This window comes from Bactrocera dorsalis, chromosome 3, assembly GCF_023373825.1.
Source record: "Bactrocera dorsalis isolate Fly_Bdor chromosome 3, ASM2337382v1, whole genome shotgun sequence".
Classification (NCBI taxonomy): domain Eukaryota; kingdom Metazoa; phylum Arthropoda; class Insecta; order Diptera; family Tephritidae; genus Bactrocera; species Bactrocera dorsalis.
Genome location: NC_064305.1, coordinates 25,710,144 through 25,727,289, shown reverse-complemented (window position 1 = coordinate 25,727,289; position 17,146 = coordinate 25,710,144). Strand labels below are relative to the sequence as shown.

The following is a 17,146-nucleotide window of genomic DNA, read 5'->3' as shown; positions in this document are numbered from 1 at the left end:
CTACTACAACTGAAACGAACTCGTGATATAGCAGCAATGAAGAGAAAAAGTTGCTTACGTCAAATGACAATTACCAAATATTTTAAACCAAATTAAACTTATTACCTACGTACTTATTTCATGATTACCAAATGCAAATTACCAAATACATATTGTAAACAAATTATTCGTACATACGTACCTTAATATTTTATTGTATTTCATGATTAATGCTGCAGTTTAGTATTAAGTATGTAGTGTAATCTAAGAAAATATGTCCATACATAAATAAGTAAGTGTGCATTTCTTAATAAACATTGATTTTCGTTGCAGGATATGAATATCTATTTGTTTTTCTTCATACATTCGATTATCCGGATTTTCGATTATCCGAATGCCTATCGACTACAATTAGTCCGGTTAATCGAGTTTCTACTGTATTAAGTATATGGGAGTTTATAAAGTTATATTACTATTTACTATTGTTGTAAAGTTAATTTATCATTTATAAGAATTTTGTTCAGCACCTCAGTTACGGCTGCTTAAATGGCTGGAAATTCATTATAAAATATCTTTTCCATGTTAGTTTTCAGTTTTGGAAATAGAAAATAGTCTCATGGTGACAGATCAGGCGAACACGGAGTATGGTTGATGAGAGAAGTACGATTTTTTATAATACTTTGGTCTTAATTTAATTAAAAAATCTTCAGTTAAAATTCTCTAAATACTGCACTCGTATTTAAACCCTCAGCCAAGATTATGGTAGTAAAATTTACATCGATAAAAAAATAATTTCAATGCCTTTTTCTACCAATTCAGCTTCTGGATGACCTGGCCCTTAATTGTTTAAATCTTCATGACCATTTTTAAATCTTGAGTACAGCCCGTTAACATTTATGTTCAATTCAGATGCTTCAGCGAATTTTTCAATCGATTCAAAAGCGCATAGTAATTACTTTTACTAATTTATGTTACTCAGTTCGATATAGTCCAGGAATAATAATAACTCCATGTGAACGCAAAAAAAAATTAACGAGAACATTGCCGGTCGACTGTTGTGTTTTCCGGCACTTTTAACGACTTTCAACCGGAAATAACAATTCAGCGGACTGCTGATCGTACCAGCACTTTGTCATTGACTATGCTGAGACGACTTACTGTAGCACTTATTCAGCTGTTGCTTTGAAGCAATGATGGGATTTCCCATCAGAAAACAACTAAAACAAAAAACGCACCTTTTTCAATTTTATACTATATGAAATGCATTCCTTATACAATTTTTTATAAACTAATAGCTCAACAGATACAGTGAAGATCAAACTTGACTCGAACGCATCAATTTAAACCGCGCGAAAATCGATTCGATAAACAATTTTAGATTTGAGTGGTTCAGGGGTTACACACACTTGTAAGTTTGAAAAAAATAGTTTTTTTTTTGTTAATTTTTTCTTGAGAGGCTTTTTATTGAATATAATATTTTATTAATAAAAATATTGGGTTCCGTCGTTCCTGTCTAAGATCCCCTGAAAGTCCTCCACAAAAAAGTGTTTGCGGTGAGGAAGATATCTCTGATTTAAATTATCTGAAATATAAAAACCGAAAAGATTACTTTTAGGATAGACAAATACAGGTAATGAACCGAAGAATGAAAATTATGATTTTAGACAAAATTTGCTTCGGGGAACGAGCAATGAGTTCACTGACCAAATATATGTATAAAATTCGCTAAACAAAACTGTTGGTCATAAGCAAAAAGCTGCCGAATAGGCCAGAATTATAGACTGACAACTATTGGTTTTTGCACAACGATAATGCAATCGAATTTTTCGTGAGTTTATCGCCAAATTTTCAACCAATATCGGACCACAACCAGCAAACACAATGACCTCATGAAGAAATCCATTTTGAGTTAATTGAAGCCATTAAATGTGAGGCGCTACGCGCATTGAAGGCTATTCCGAAAAATGACTATAGCAACTGTATCGAGGATTCGTTTTCACAAGTGTATTGGGGCCTGGAGAGATTACTTTGAGGGGTACGACATAGGTTTAATAGATTAGTAATTTTAAAATTATGAACAAAGTCTTAATAATTTTTGCTCATAGTAGTATATAATAATATATGTATATAACATAAACCAATAAAAACCATTATGTAAAAAAAGCGTATTTTTAATAAAAACTTTTTAATAAAAACTAACTTTACTTTATTAAAATTAAAGTAACTTAATACAAAGATGTATGCAATTTCTGTTTTTCCTCTCCCACAGTTACCCTCTCATAAATATTCCGCTACCCGGTACCATACCCACCAAAATTATGCTGCCCTTTGACGGTCGTTACTCACTTTTCGCAGAACAACCACAACAGAATGTTTCATTGGTTAGGAATTTCTTCAGCCCCCCCACGAGCAGTAATTTCAGCTATGATCCACCATTTCCATGGGCAAAAAGTTCACCTGTATTCTACGTACAACAAATAATGTTACGCACTAGTGTGCTACCCTGGACCGAAGACATGCAGCTAATGGATGCCTATCGTGCGCCGCTTTACGAAGTTTTTAAATTGCTGGAAATTGTGCGTAATCATGAAAGCGCCGACAAGTGAGTAGCTTACGCATACACATATGCACACAAACGAATAAACTTTTTTACATAGCTTAATATGTGCATATTTACATAGTGAATGCATTTATATTGTTATTTGCTTGCATGTCTCATTCACATTGATAAGCTAATTTGATTGAAATTAAAAGTATTCATTTGTTCACTGCTCCCTTAGCAAACGCACATTGGATCAATCTTGCTGGCATGTGGATAATGTGAAGCGTACGCGCGATGAAAAAGTATTATTTCCCGAATATAATTGCTTGTTATTGTCGCCGGCGAATTTATGGTATCAAGATGTGCAAAATTTCACGAATGACTCAAATTTATTGAACACCATCTTTCAATATCATGTAAGTACATATGTATCTGCTTACGAATGACAGCTGTTAATTTGTTCAAAAAACAATAAGAAATCAGATTAATTCTTCTTGCAAGAAAAAATATAATCACAGAATATAATAGTTTTGTCCACATAACGGTTGCTTGTATCACCTAAAACTAATCGAAATAGATTTAGGGTTATAAATATATAAATGATCAGGATGGTGAGACGAATTGAAATCTCGGTGTTTGTCTGGACGTCCCTCTGTCCGTGTAAGCTGTAACTTGAGGAAAAATTAAGATATCTTGATGAAACTTGGTACACATATTCCTTAGCAAAAAAGTAAGGACGAGTTTGTAGATGAGCGTAATCGGACCTTCCGATATAACGGTACTGTAAGAATCTACTAAAAGCGCGATAAATCAATAACTACTTGTAAATGCTTTTGATGATGCTTTGAGAGGGCTTTGAAAGCACATACATATGTGTTACAGGGCTAAAATGGAGGAAATCGGACTCCAACCACGCCTACTTCCCATATAACACAATTTCCAATTTTATTTCACTTTCTAATACATAAATCAAAAAGCAATTAATAAGAAACCTTAAAGCATTTTGATTTGCGATTTAACATTTTTAGTTTTAGGACTTTTTTGGACCTTTGATAAATTATGTTCATAAAAAAGTATTTAATATCTGCCCATTGCTGAAAAAGTATGTTCAGATCAAAGGGATACAATTTTTTGCAATTGATAAACTTTAGTTAATATTTTAAACAGAATTTCCATTAATTTATTTTAACTTTTATACTCTCTTAAGATATTGACATTTTTTAATTCCAAACATCTCAGATAAAAAATAAAAATCTAATTTTTCTTCCACGGATTTTAAAAATTATGGAATGATATTTTTCATGTTTGGAATAAAAAAAAAATTAAAAAATTAACAATCGTGCATAACGTTAATCAAGATTTACACATTCTTTTGTTTATCCATGCAACATATAATTTGAAAAGTTTAGAATTTTAAATATCTGCGCATGTTTCTAATATTAAGCTAAATATGTGAATATCAATTGAACACGGGGAAACACGGGGGTTTCAACGTATCATGCTTCCCCAATCCTCAAAAAACGATATCATTTCGTCTTCTCGGTTGATTTTATACCGAACTCATAGATTATTAAGATAAAGAATATATTTCACACAGTTTTAATTATTCTATATTGCGAGGGTATATAATGTTCGGTTACACTCGAATTTAGATGATTCTTACTTGTTTCTTTTTTGTTTTTACTTCTTCCAAGATATTGAAAAATTTTAGTATATTTTTTGTTTGAAGATAAGAAAAGTATCACTACTACATACTACGTGTCTAGTTGACTCATCTTTGATATGTATAGCGATACTGATAAGCTTATATACTTATATTCAATTTTCGCTAAAAATGTATATTCGTTAACAACTTTATCTTTTTTTCCAATACATTTGGTAAAATTATTTAACACACAATTAACAAGGTGAGCCTACGTCGGCAATTAATTGCCTATTTCGCTGACGTTTCGCTGTCTGCATCTTAAGTGTCTCCTGTTTACTTTTCTGAGAAAATATTGCATTAAACACTAAACGATATTTGCCTACTCAGTTTACCCAATTCTTAAATGTGCACGAAGATGTTTGTTATTGTTGACATTGTCGCTAAATATTACACGTACATAAAAATTATTAGTTTGTACCTGTATATAGTAATGGCCAATAAATGGTTGTTATTACGTGTAATGGTCAAAAGCATTATTATGATTATTTTATTTAATTAATTATTTTACATCTACAGAAAAGGAACCCAAAGATATCTGACATATAATGAATAAACTATTATAGGCAAAAAATAGTAACACTTTTTAAGTCCTTGCGCGAAAACCCTGTTGTTAAAAATTTTAATGTGACATTTGGCACAGATGTCACTGACAGTTAGATATTAATTAATCCTAAATTTTTATTCTAGGTTGGTCTAACTGTCAGTGACATAATGTCACATTAAAATATGCTTTAGTGTTTAGTACAAGCTTGTCTGTCTAAAGTACATAAAGTGCATTCGGAGATTTTTACGATGAGTGAAGTTATTCAGCAAGGAAGTTCCATTAAATTTGAGTGCGTTATCAAATTTCTGGTGCCGTGACGTTCAGAATTTTGCAAAAAAAAATGTTTGTCGCCAGAAAGTGTTTGGATTGGTACAAATTATTCAAAGAGGGTCGAGGACGCGTTGACGACGAACCACGACCAGGACGGCCATCAACATCACCTGATGGTCAATACATTAATAAAATAAAGGAATTGGTGCTTGAGAATGGACGATTAACAGTCAGAGATCTTACTGTCTTCGATGGAATATCGAAAGCATCAGTCAAAGCCATTTGAAAATCATTTGGGCCTAAGAAAGGTTGGGGCTGGGATTTAGAATAGCATCCCCGGATTTCGGGAATAAAATGGGTATCACTGGAAAGGTGACGTTCTCCAGATCACGAAAATATATATATATATAGTTGCCGCTGGGAGGATGGAGTCATGTGTAGAAGTTCACGCAAGTGAGGAAAGTTCTCTAACCGCCATTCACTTGGGAGTGGCCAGAAACGATTCTTTTACATATGACTCAAGCAACTCACGACTTCCGGTGTTTGACCAAGTATCCTCTGGGTAGCCTAAGAACATCCGTTTGAAGGCGAGCTAAAGTGAGAAGGCGAAATATCTACTACTTAGGGTTGTGCGCTGGGTTTGGGACCCGCCACGTAAAAAAACACCCCCAATGAAAACCATCGTAACTGACAGTTTTCTTCGATTGCAGGGGTGTGGTGCATCATGAGTGCTTGCCACAGGGAAGAACGGTCAATAAGGAATATTACCTGCAAGTTATGCGCAATTTGCGCGAAGCAATCCGCCAGAAACGCCCGCATTTGTGGAAGAACAAAAATTGGCTTTTGCGCCACGATAACGCCCCTGCTCACACACATCGTTGCTTGTGCGCGACTTTTTGGCCAAAAACAACACACTAATGATGCCGCAGCCACCGTATTCCCCAGATCTGGCCCCCTGTGACTTTTTCTTGTTCCCTAAACTGAAGAGGCCCTTGAAAGGACGACGTTACGCTTCTTTTGGCGAGATAAAGACGGCATCGAAGGAGGAGCTGAAGAAGATAATAAAAATGATTTTTTGAAGTGCTTCGAAGATTGGAAAAACCGTTGGCACAAGTGTATAATATCTCATGGGGATTACTTTGAAGGGGACAAAACCCATTTTATTCCCGAAATCCGGGGATGCTATTCTAAATTTTACCCAAGGTTGGTTCCAAAATCACTCAATTTTTTCGAAAAACGACGTCGCGTAAACGTCTGTGAAATAATGCTTTCCGACTACCACGATGGCACAAAACTTTTTATTACCCGCAATAAGTCTTGGATCTATGCTTACGACCCGGAAACAGACAATCGATCGGCCAAATATTGTGGAGAACCAAAGCCGAAAAACCACGTCAAAGCAGGTCAAAAATTAAGTTTATGTTGACAATTTTCTTCGATAATCGAGATGTGGTGCACTCCGTATTTCTTTCGACCGGCCACTATTATTTGAGTGTTATGCGTTGTTTGCGCGAAGCTATTCGTAAAAATAGCCCGGAATTAACGGCCGACAACTATTGATTTTGGAACCACGATAATACACCGTCGCATACCGTATTGATTCTTCGAGAAAAATATATTCGCATGATTTAGTTCCGTGTGACTTCTGGCTATTCAGCATACTCAAACGACCGCTTCGGGGAAACCGTTTCGCGTCTATTGAAGCTATTAAACGTGAATCGCTACGCGCATTAAATGATATTCCGGAAATTGATTTTAACAACTGTTTCGAGGATTGAAAAAAACTTTAGGAAAAGTCTATTGGGGCCAAGGAAGATTACTTTGAGGGTGGCGATATAGATTTGGAAGAATAAATTAATAAATTTAAAACTATGAACAAATTCTTACTATCTTTTGCTCATAGTAGTTCGGAATATTGTTCTACAAAGTTCGGTAAAGATAAAAATTTTAATATTTTTTACGGTATTATCGATTTTGGTTAATAGATAAAGAATTTATTAATAATGTTTGACACTCAGCAGGAATGTTTGCTTTGAAATCGTTAATGAAACTTTGCTTTCCAATGCCTATACCAAAAGAAGTCATGGAAACCTGGTGATCTAGAAGGCCAGTAAATGTCACTTTGATTTTATATCCGACTTCCACCTCATTTTTGTGACGGCTTTTGAACAGAAACTACTTTTTGATTATTCAATGGCATTTTATAGATCATGAATGGATTTTTTGTTTCATAGATATAACAAAAGCTTTCAAAAACATGTCTTACCAATTCATTCGATTACTTAATTTCAAAGTTATTCAAAACCTATTGTACTCACCGACATGAAAGATAACACACCCTGTTGTTTACAAATATTTAGCCCTTTCTCACTTGCCTTTAATTTAAACGATATAACGCCTTTTATTTACACTTCACATAGGATCGGCCGCTTACACAGATTTGTTTGGATACTTGTGTACTAAAGTGCGAATATAATTTTTTTTTCGTCTACGATTATTTGCTAAAAAAAACGGTACTACGCCATCTACTTAAGTTTTTCCCTATAAAAAAACTTGATTTCGTCAATCCTTCTCTTAGTATAGACCTTAGTACGAGTATGGAAAACACCTACGTACTTTGACATATAGACCTTCCCCTTCTTTATTCACGTAAACGCAGCTTATGCGGTTATAGCTGAGTTTACAACAGCGCACCAGTCGTTCTTCCTTTTCGCTGTTTAGCGCCAATTAGAGATTCCAAATGTAGCCTAGTCTTTCCAACGGAGTGGAGGTCTTCCTCTTCCTCTGCTTCCCCGGCGGGTACTGCGTCGAATACTTTCAGAGTGGAGTGTTAACATCCATTCGGAGGACATGACCTAGCCAGCGTAGCCGCTGTTTCTTAATTCACTGAACTATGTCAATGTCGTCCTGCTGTATTCGTCGGGACCGGAATGATGAGTGACTTGTAAGTTACGTTATAGAAGTTAGTTAAGAGGACTTTACTTCTCAATTGCCTACTCAGTCTGGAGTAGCACTTGTTGGCAGCAGTTATTTTGCGTTGGATTTCGAGGCTAACATTGTTGTTTATTTTTTTTTTTATTGAAACGTAACAAGGATGTGGTTTTACATTTCATTCAAATTGCAACTAGTGACTAACTTAAACTAACAAGCAATATTTTTCATAATTTATAAGGTACAACATAAAAGCTCTATTAAAAACTTTATTCAAAAACTAAACTTTGTGTTAAAAACTAAATATTAAAATATTTGTTATTTGTTACTTGCTTAAAAGGTCACGAAACGTTGTCCTTTTCAGTCTGCGCCTGCTATTTCGAGTTTCTCCCAGTTGTCGAGCTTCAGCGTTTACGTGATTTTGTAACCTTGTAGCATGTTTCGATGCCGTTCGTGAATGACTTCCCGAACCATTTTTATGCGGAGATCACGATGTAGATCTGAGTTGCGTATGTACCACGGGGCATTTACAATTTTTCGCAGGACTTTGTTTTAGAATCTTTGCACCGCTTCGATGTATAACGGTGCAGCGCATCCCTATAGTTGGCTTCCGTATGTCCAAATGGGTTTTAACGTTTGGTTGTAGACTAGGATTTTATTTGAGGTAGTTAATGGTGATTTCCTGCCGATTAGCCAGTTTATTTTGTTATATTTTAGTTTTAGTTCTGCAACTTTCCTTTGTATATGCTCCCTCCACTTTAATTTTGCATCCAACGTCAAACCAAGATATTTCGCTGAGGTGGAGTACGGGATTACCTCATTACCAATATGTAAGGGGATATACGTAGCACTTTTGTTAGTGAAGTTTATATGTACAGACTTCAACTCGTTTAGAGTAATGTTCCATTTTTGTGTCCATTCTACAATCTGGTTGATTGAAGACTGCATTCTGTTCGACGACTCGGATTGATTTTTAACGGTAGTAATTATGCAGGTATCATCTGCAAATGTGGCGATTGTGCAGTTTGACGGCGTAGGCATATCGCTGGTAAATAGAATGTATAGAAGGGGTCCCAAGACACTTCCTTGGGGTACACCCGTTTTTATTGGCTGTAACGTAGTATACGATTGTCCCTGTTTGATTCGGAAGTAGCGGTTGCTCTGGTAGGAGGCAAGTAGCTCAGTTAGTTGCTGTGGAAAAAGACGTCTTAATTTATAAAGTAAGCCCTGGTGCCATACTCTATCGAACGCCTGAGATACATCAAGAAAAACAGCTGTGCAATTTTCTTTCTTTTCCATCGCATTTTCTATTACATCTGTTATTCGATGAACTTGATCGATTGTGGAATCCAAATTGATGAGTTGGTATGAGGCCATTCTCTTCAATTATGTTCTAAAGTCTTCCTACAATTACGGCTTCAAGTATTTCGGACAAAATAGGCAACAGTGAGATTGGACGATATGACGAGGCCTCCTGGGCGCTTTTTCCGGGTTTTTGTACCATAATGATTTCAGATACCTTCAATGACAATGGGACGTATCTGAGATCTAAGCAAGCGTTTATTATCGATGTAAGTTTTTCTAATGCTTTTCGCGTTAGATTTTTTATTACATCAGCAGTCAACAAGTCGAAGACGGGAGCTTTTTTTGGCTTAAATCTAGTTTTAATGATATTTTCCACTTCTTTAATTGATGCTCGTTGGATTTCTCCTACGTATTGTGATCCTTCCAGCGCTGCGGTAAAGTTCCATGGGTCACAGAGGGACTAAAAGTTTTCGTTAGTTTCTCTGAAAAAACTTCCGCTTTTTCTTCGTCAGTTTTGGCCCAGGATCCGTTTGGCTTTCTGAGGGGTGTATTAGACAATATTGGTTTTCTTGCATTTTTTACTGCTTTCCAAAGGGAATAATCGAAATTTTTGTTTGGCGTTAATTTCTCAATATAATTAGGAATATTTTGATTCGTGAATAGCTTTGTTTTGGTACTGAGAACCTTGGTTAAATTGTTCAATTCTGTTTTGTATTGAGGAAAACGCGTTATTTGCCATTTTTTACGTAATTTTCTATTTTTCTTTATGAGATCTAAAATGTCTGATGGATATTTAGTTTAAACTCTTTTTTGTTTCGAAACAGGAGTACTTTTCCATGCTGATTCTTGAATCGTTTTCGTAAATATATGAACTTCATCTTCGAAAATATCTTGAGTTGTTATATTTACTTTAACATCAATATTTTTGTCGAGCATTACTTTGAAATACTCCCAATCCGTAAGTCTATTAGAGAGATAAGGCGGTATGTCGATTTCTTTTAGATTGCCATTTAGGGTTAGATATACTGGCGAGTGGTCAGAATTTAAGTCCAATCCATTTTCCATGGTAATGCAGGTCTTGGATATTTGTCGAGTGATGAAAAAGTTGATCAAGTCAGGTAATTTTCTTGTGTCGGAAGACCAGTAAGTCGGCTTGCCAGTAGACATGTAGTCGCATCCAGTGGACTTAGCAGCTTTAAAAATCTCTCTCTCACCTTCGGTGTCGTAACTATTGAACCCCATTGGGAATGTTTTGCGTTAAAATCACCTCCCACGATGAACTTCCCTTGGTGTTTTAGTATAAGTTCTGTGTACATATCCATTTTAATATTGTGTCTAGGTGGGCTATATATTGCGGTAATACTAATTTTTCCGAAACTGGTTTCAATCGAAATGGTCGTGGTTTGAATTTCTGGGATACTTATATTAATTTCTTCGTAGTGGTTGGTGTTAATGCTGGTTCTAAGGTAGACGAAATTATCTACAATTTCAAAGTTATGACTGTCAACAGTGACGTACTCATACCTAAACATTTAGAAAATTTATGTACAAATCGTTGTTTTCATACCTCTAGAATGTCACCTATCTTGATCTACATTGATTTACGATCTTAACTAAAAATGTTCTGTATCGGCTTGAATACTCATTTGATGTATACAACTTTAATATTCATAAATCTATTTTTATGGCAATTATAATTTCGTTCTCGAAGAAAATCTCGTTCTCCGTTATATTTTTCATTGTAAAATTTTAAATGCCAATTTTCTTGGCAGTTCCTTCAATAAGTTTAAATTGTTTTCATTTCGATTGTGATCTCGTCTATATAAGATATTGTACATGTGTGTTATAACATCAATTATTTTTGAACTGTTTGGAAGCTCCAAGTTAGATGGCTAATCCCTCGGAATGGCGGAAGGATCCCACTTAGACTGTTATGTTCAGTCCTTTGTGCAGTCTAACGAAAAATTCCTGTAGTTGGATATTAGCTTTAAGCAAAGCCCCCTAAACCTCTAATTTAACAAACTCCTAAGGTGTTTTATTTCTTATTTTGCTATTTCACTAGGATGTCTAAAGCGGCCCACTCACGACAAATTTGTTTGACAAATCTGTTTGAGTTTGAGGTGGTTTTTGTCGTGAGTGGGCATGTTGTCAAACGGATTGAAGGTTTGCGACAAATTTCAAAAACTAACAACCGATTTGTGGATTCGTTTGTCGTGAGTGGCGTGGTTTGCAAACATTTGGTCAGTTGCTTGAAATTTTTGCAGAGTAAACATCAGCGGATAAAAAAATGGCAAGCGTGAGCAAACATTTTTTGGAAGAGTTTATTGAATTATTTAAAAATGAACCGGCCTTATGGTAATGCAAAAGTGAAAATTATAAGAATAAATGCCGAAAAGATAAGTCTTGGAAAAATTCAGCTCCATTGAATTTAATAGTTTTACATATGAGTGGTTATATCTCTCACATAACCACTCTTTCATCCATTCTTTCTTCATTATTTTTTTTTTTTGCATTTGGCTTTTTTCGCTTCATGCACTGGTGTATTACTAGTAGCGCAATTACATCATCCGCGTTATAATCAGACATGTTAACTCCGCGAAGCACACAATGGAAATAAAGTTTGTCAAATCGGTTTGTCGTGAGTGCTCAACCGTCTTCAAACAGATTTGTCAAACAAATTTGTCGTGAGTGAGCCGCTTAAGTGTATGAGAACTGATTTGTTTTTTGTCTAGATTTGGCAAAAGCGGGACATTCGAGGTGAAAATGTTGGAGATGTTTCTATCTCATCTTCTAATCAGCTGATAGAGCTGAAAGTCGGCAAGATGTTCAATTTACTACATACATCTCGATGGGAGAGTTTCCAGTTAGAACTCCTACAACCATTGAAAGGTGAACCTTACTTAAAGCGAAGGCCAACGCTTGCTGAGTTGGGAGCCCCAGCGGTCCAGTAGCAAACCTCTAGCAGTAGCACGAAGCCAACGGGGCTCCTACACATTCCCATTCCGCAAGTAAGAATACATCTACTTCAACACAAAGGTTGGATATTTTAATTAAATTAAAAATGAGTTCATATACATATCTTCTTCCTGTCTCAAATTCCAAATAAATTCTCGATTCCTCTTACGGGTCCAGCAATAAATCAGTGCATATTTTCTATTACCCTAACCGTCATAAAGTATGTATCTTGATTTTGGCCTGGCCTGTATTTTGTATTACGTTGTCACAAGAATACTAGCTTCAAAAGCCAAATTTTTTTATAAATTGTAACAGGCAATTCAAGTATTTAAGTTCTTTGAATAAACTAATTTATAGGGCAATGAAACGAGTAATTCTACAATACATATTGTTATCAACTTTCAGAATCTCCAAAAAACCAAAGTCTCCATTGCCGAAATGCTCTTCGGCGTACCAATGCAAGACAGCGGCTTCAAGCGCTATCCACTTCGATCGCGTTCGCGTATAATACAATATGCCATCACATTGATACTGAAGCAAAACGATCTGGAGTATTTAAGCACACTAAAACATAAACTCTTCCAGTACTATCCGCCCCTGCAACTCAATCCAACAACAACGGGATATCAGCCAACAACAAAAGCCGGTGATGAGAAATCGGCCATCACTTACATTTTCTATCCAGATGAGTTCAAACTATGGGAGTTTATGCCGTTAGCGATTGCTTTTGTGTTGTTGTTCATTTATATGTATTTTTCGGTGCGAAAGATCGAAATAATACGCTCGCGTCTCTTACTCGCAGTTTGTGCTGTTATAACGGTGCTAGGCAGTCTGACCATGTCGCTGGGCGTTTGCTCATTCTTCGGCCTCACCATCAGTTTGCAATCGAAGGATGTGTTTCCCTATTTGGTTATATTAGTTGGTCTAGAGAATTGTCTAGTTATAACGAAGAGCGTCGTTTATACGCAAGAGACGTTCGATGTGAAGATACGAGTCGCCAAAGCGCTCAGCAAGGAGGGTTGGCACATTTCCAAAACGTTGCTAACCGAAATCACCATACTCACCATTGGTTGCATCACAATGGTGCCGGTCATACAAAAGTTCAGCATATTCGCCATTATCGGTTTGCTCTCTGATTTCATGCTGCAAATGTTGCTTTTCCCTACCATACTCGCAATGAATATCAAACTGCCTGAATACACGACAGAAGCGAAGCATTTGCCAAAAATGATGTTGAGATGCACAATGACCAATAACACGGCAACGCCACCGCCTGGTGGTTTCGGTATGCTGCCGAATGGACGTAATGACTATCGTTTCTACGATAAGAGTCAGTCGTATATGTCCTTAGCGGGGGATGTCTCGACCACACCACACCATCCCATGAACAACGGTGGCTTCGGCATGTTCCATCGTTCACAATCGCACCCAAAACTAACATTCGCCGATCTCAATACACATCCAGCGGACTTAACCGCAAAGACTGGAATTCAACCGAACAAAGATGGACGTATACCGAAGCGATTGCGCATAGTTAATTTCTGGGCGCGTACGCGCTTCTTTCAGCGTGCCTTCATGATTTGGATGAGTGTTTGGATATGCACGATCGTTTACAATTCAGGCTGTTTGGAGAATCTATTTGCAATGGATGGCAATCGTACGTCGTACGGTAAAGACGAAGCGCAACAATATGTCAAGACACACGAACAAAGCGCAGTTTCGAGCTTCTTCACAAATATGCAGCATGTAATAAATGGTGCAACAACAGCGGGACAGGACAGTGATGGTGATGGCGGGGGAGTGAAGGGACAACGCGATGGGCGTATACAGAAAGGCAAGAAATCGCTACATGGCAGACAGAAAGGTAAGTGCTATAATTATATGATTTCTAAATGTTCACGCATTTGTGCATTCCCAGGTTCCGCCGGCGATGGATCCGTTAATGACACAGATGCCGAGCTGCGTCGTCTGCTCTATCCAGACTATGAAATGAATTATTTTCTCTCAAATTTTCACTGGTGCGCTATTATGAAACAATATAATATTTCGCTGAGTGGTCGTTATGTAACTTTGCTACCCACTATCAAGTTATCGCATCCTATTAGCGCCGAAGCGGCTGTGCTCATACGCAATCCCAAAGAGAAGATAGCGCAAAACTTCCAATGGAAAGCTCTTGCCGCAGCACTTGATCCCATTGATTTCAATGACGATGAACGCCGTGAATCGCCCATGGTATTTCCAGGCGGCACACCACTCTACCCCAAAAGTCCGATGGAATTCTTTTTCGTCATTTCCATGTGTTTAATCAGCATTTTTGTGCTCAGCTACACAATGGTCGTTTTCTATCGTTGCATTTGCACACGCAACTATGCCGAATGGCGTTCCAGTTGGTATGAGTCGTCGGAGATACAACAGAAAACTGAGCATATACTCGAGGGTGTTCCCACGAAAATTGTCGGCCACAAGCATACGATCGAATGTTTAATAACCGATGGTTCCCATATCATCAGCTGTTGTCTGCGTGGTCAAATAAAGGTGTGGGATTCACGTAGCGGTGAGAATTTGACGACAATTCATCGTGAATATATGCAGATAGCAACAAAGCGTGAAGACGAACAGGTGGCGCTAGAGCGTTTACCCTACTCGCCGATCTGGTGTATGAACGCGTTCGATAATCTTGTGGCGGTGGGTTGTGCAAATGGGCGTATCGAGTTGTGGGAAATGCCAGACGGCGTCTTAAAGGTGTGTGCTCAATTGAATTCATCATTATTTTAATTATTTTTGCTGTATTTATTTATTAACTTTTTGCTTGTAGTGCATTTCACCTGGCGAAGTGAAGTCCAATCAGGGCATAACGCACATCTATATAAATGGTGATCGAGTCATTGTGGCGCGCTTGTGTGGGCGCTTAGAGTTCTTCCGACTTGAAACCTATTGTAAAGGACAACAAATCGATTGGAATTTCACGTCGGCATATAGAAGAAGTAAGTACAAATAGAAGTACTTGATTGCTTGAAGTATCTCATTAGAATGGTATATTAAGTTTTGATAAAGAAAAACAAAGAAATTAAATGAAACATTAAGAGTATTAAATATATGATATTAATTGATAAAGCTCGCTTATAGGCTGAGAATATTTTGCAAAATAAACAAAACGGTCGGAATAATATACATATTCAGCTTATGAGGCTAAAAGAACTTATTTAAAGCATATTTCGAAAAATTGACCAAATCAGATTCAAGCACTGGTCGCAGCAGTAGCTGATTATTTGTCGGAGCTACTGCATTAGACTACTATAACAGATATCATCAACTATATACAAACTGAACGATTAAAATTAACTCCTTGTATGGAAAACTTTTTATTTGTCAAACTATCTTCACGAAATTTGATATCGATTGTTACTTAAGACAATGCTTCGAACATATGGTTCAGATCGGATCACTATAGCATTTACATCTGTCCAATATAATTTCAAATAAAGTTTCTCATAAATTTTATTTCTTATTAGGTAATCTAAAATCGACTTAAAAATTTTTTAAGTTCCGTTCCGTTGGTACACACAGTGGCTCAAACGCATAATCGGACAGTGGTTTTTTTTACGAAAGCATATTTTAATTGAAAGAAAAAGGCCAGAAAAAAGAACAACATTGATTCAATTTTTATGGTGAGTATTCTCCAATCTCTCATTTTTCATAAAACAAAAAAAAACAACAAGAATAAATTCATTTTTACAAAACAAATTTAACAAAATGCTCTAAAGGATACCCCACAAAATATTAAACCTCATATTGAGCATTTTTTTGGTTGCTTCTTTTGCACTATTATGACACTATTGTTTAGTGTCCGATTATTTGTTTGTGCTTAAGTATTCTGATTTATTATGCTTTTGTTAAATTTGTTTTGTAAAAATGAATTTATTCTTGTTGTTGTTTTTTGTTTTATGAAAAATGAGAGATTGGAGAATACTCACCATAAAAATTGAATCAATGTTGTTCTTTTTTCTGGCCTTTTTCTTTCAATTAAAATAAACTTTCGTTAAAAAAACCACTGTCCGATTATGCGTTTAAGCCACAGTATGTGCTATAAGATATGCACCTATGTAGGGTATTATAATTTCGGTGCAGCCGAAGTTAACGTTTTTTTTTATAATTATTTTTTTTAACCTTCTTTCATTCCTTACAGCACACACACGCACCAGTTCAGCTGGCAGTATCGGGTTAATGCACCATATGCAACAACAACGCGGATATTTTGCTGGTCAATCGCCGCCTCCTTCTAACAAGGAAGAAATGAAAATCACCTTAGAAGCCGTGCGTTTCGCACATCAACAGCCCATTACCTGCATGGAGGTATCCAATGGTATGGTCTTCACTGGTAGTCAAGATCACACACTTAAAGTACGCAATCAAAGCAAAATATTTTTAATATTTTTTTCAATTTAATGATTTTTTTGCATTTCCTTCGCGCACCAGGTGTACAGCCTGACAAATGCCAACATCGAATACACACTACACGGTCATTGTGGGCCAATAACGTGCCTTTTTGTCGACCACTGGCAACCTGGCACGGGTGGCTCTGGTTCACAGGATGGCATGCTATGCGTATGGGATTTGTTCACTGGCGCTTGCATGTACAATATACAAGCGCATGATGGTGCCGTCACGGCGTTGGTATGCGCACCTACATATGTTATTTCTCTGGGTGTTGATGAGCGTATTTGTGTGTGGGAACGTTTTCAAGGCAACCTATTGACTACTATCAATATATTGAACGCTTATTCGCGTTTATTGATGTTGACACCATCGTTGCTTGTCACTTGCAAAATGGGTGAGCATTTTTTCTTTATGAAGTAATTTGAAAAATACTAATTAACCATTTATCAAACTTAACTAAAAGATAGAAGCAACCGTA

General features: G+C 36.6%; 1 protein-coding gene across 5 annotated transcripts in view; it reads left to right on the top strand.

Moving 5' to 3' along the window:
• LOC105222310 (sterol regulatory element-binding protein cleavage-activating protein) overlaps positions 1 to 17,146 on the top strand; it is a 45,712-nt gene that overhangs the window by 27,335 nt on the left and 1,231 nt on the right. For all 5 annotated transcript variants that reach the window (XM_011199572.4, XM_011199573.4, XM_019989009.3 and 2 more), the window contains 7 exons: positions 2,249 to 2,581; positions 2,760 to 2,937; positions 12,637 to 14,095; positions 14,150 to 14,973; positions 15,047 to 15,215; positions 16,418 to 16,632; positions 16,708 to 17,062. In XM_011199572.4, coding sequence (XP_011197874.2) covers positions 2,249 to 2,581; positions 2,760 to 2,937; positions 12,637 to 14,095; positions 14,150 to 14,973; positions 15,047 to 15,215; positions 16,418 to 16,632; positions 16,708 to 17,062 — 3,533 coding nt within the window. The remainder of the gene's footprint in view (positions 1 to 2,248; positions 2,582 to 2,759; positions 2,938 to 12,636; positions 14,096 to 14,149; positions 14,974 to 15,046; positions 15,216 to 16,417; positions 16,633 to 16,707; positions 17,063 to 17,146) is intronic.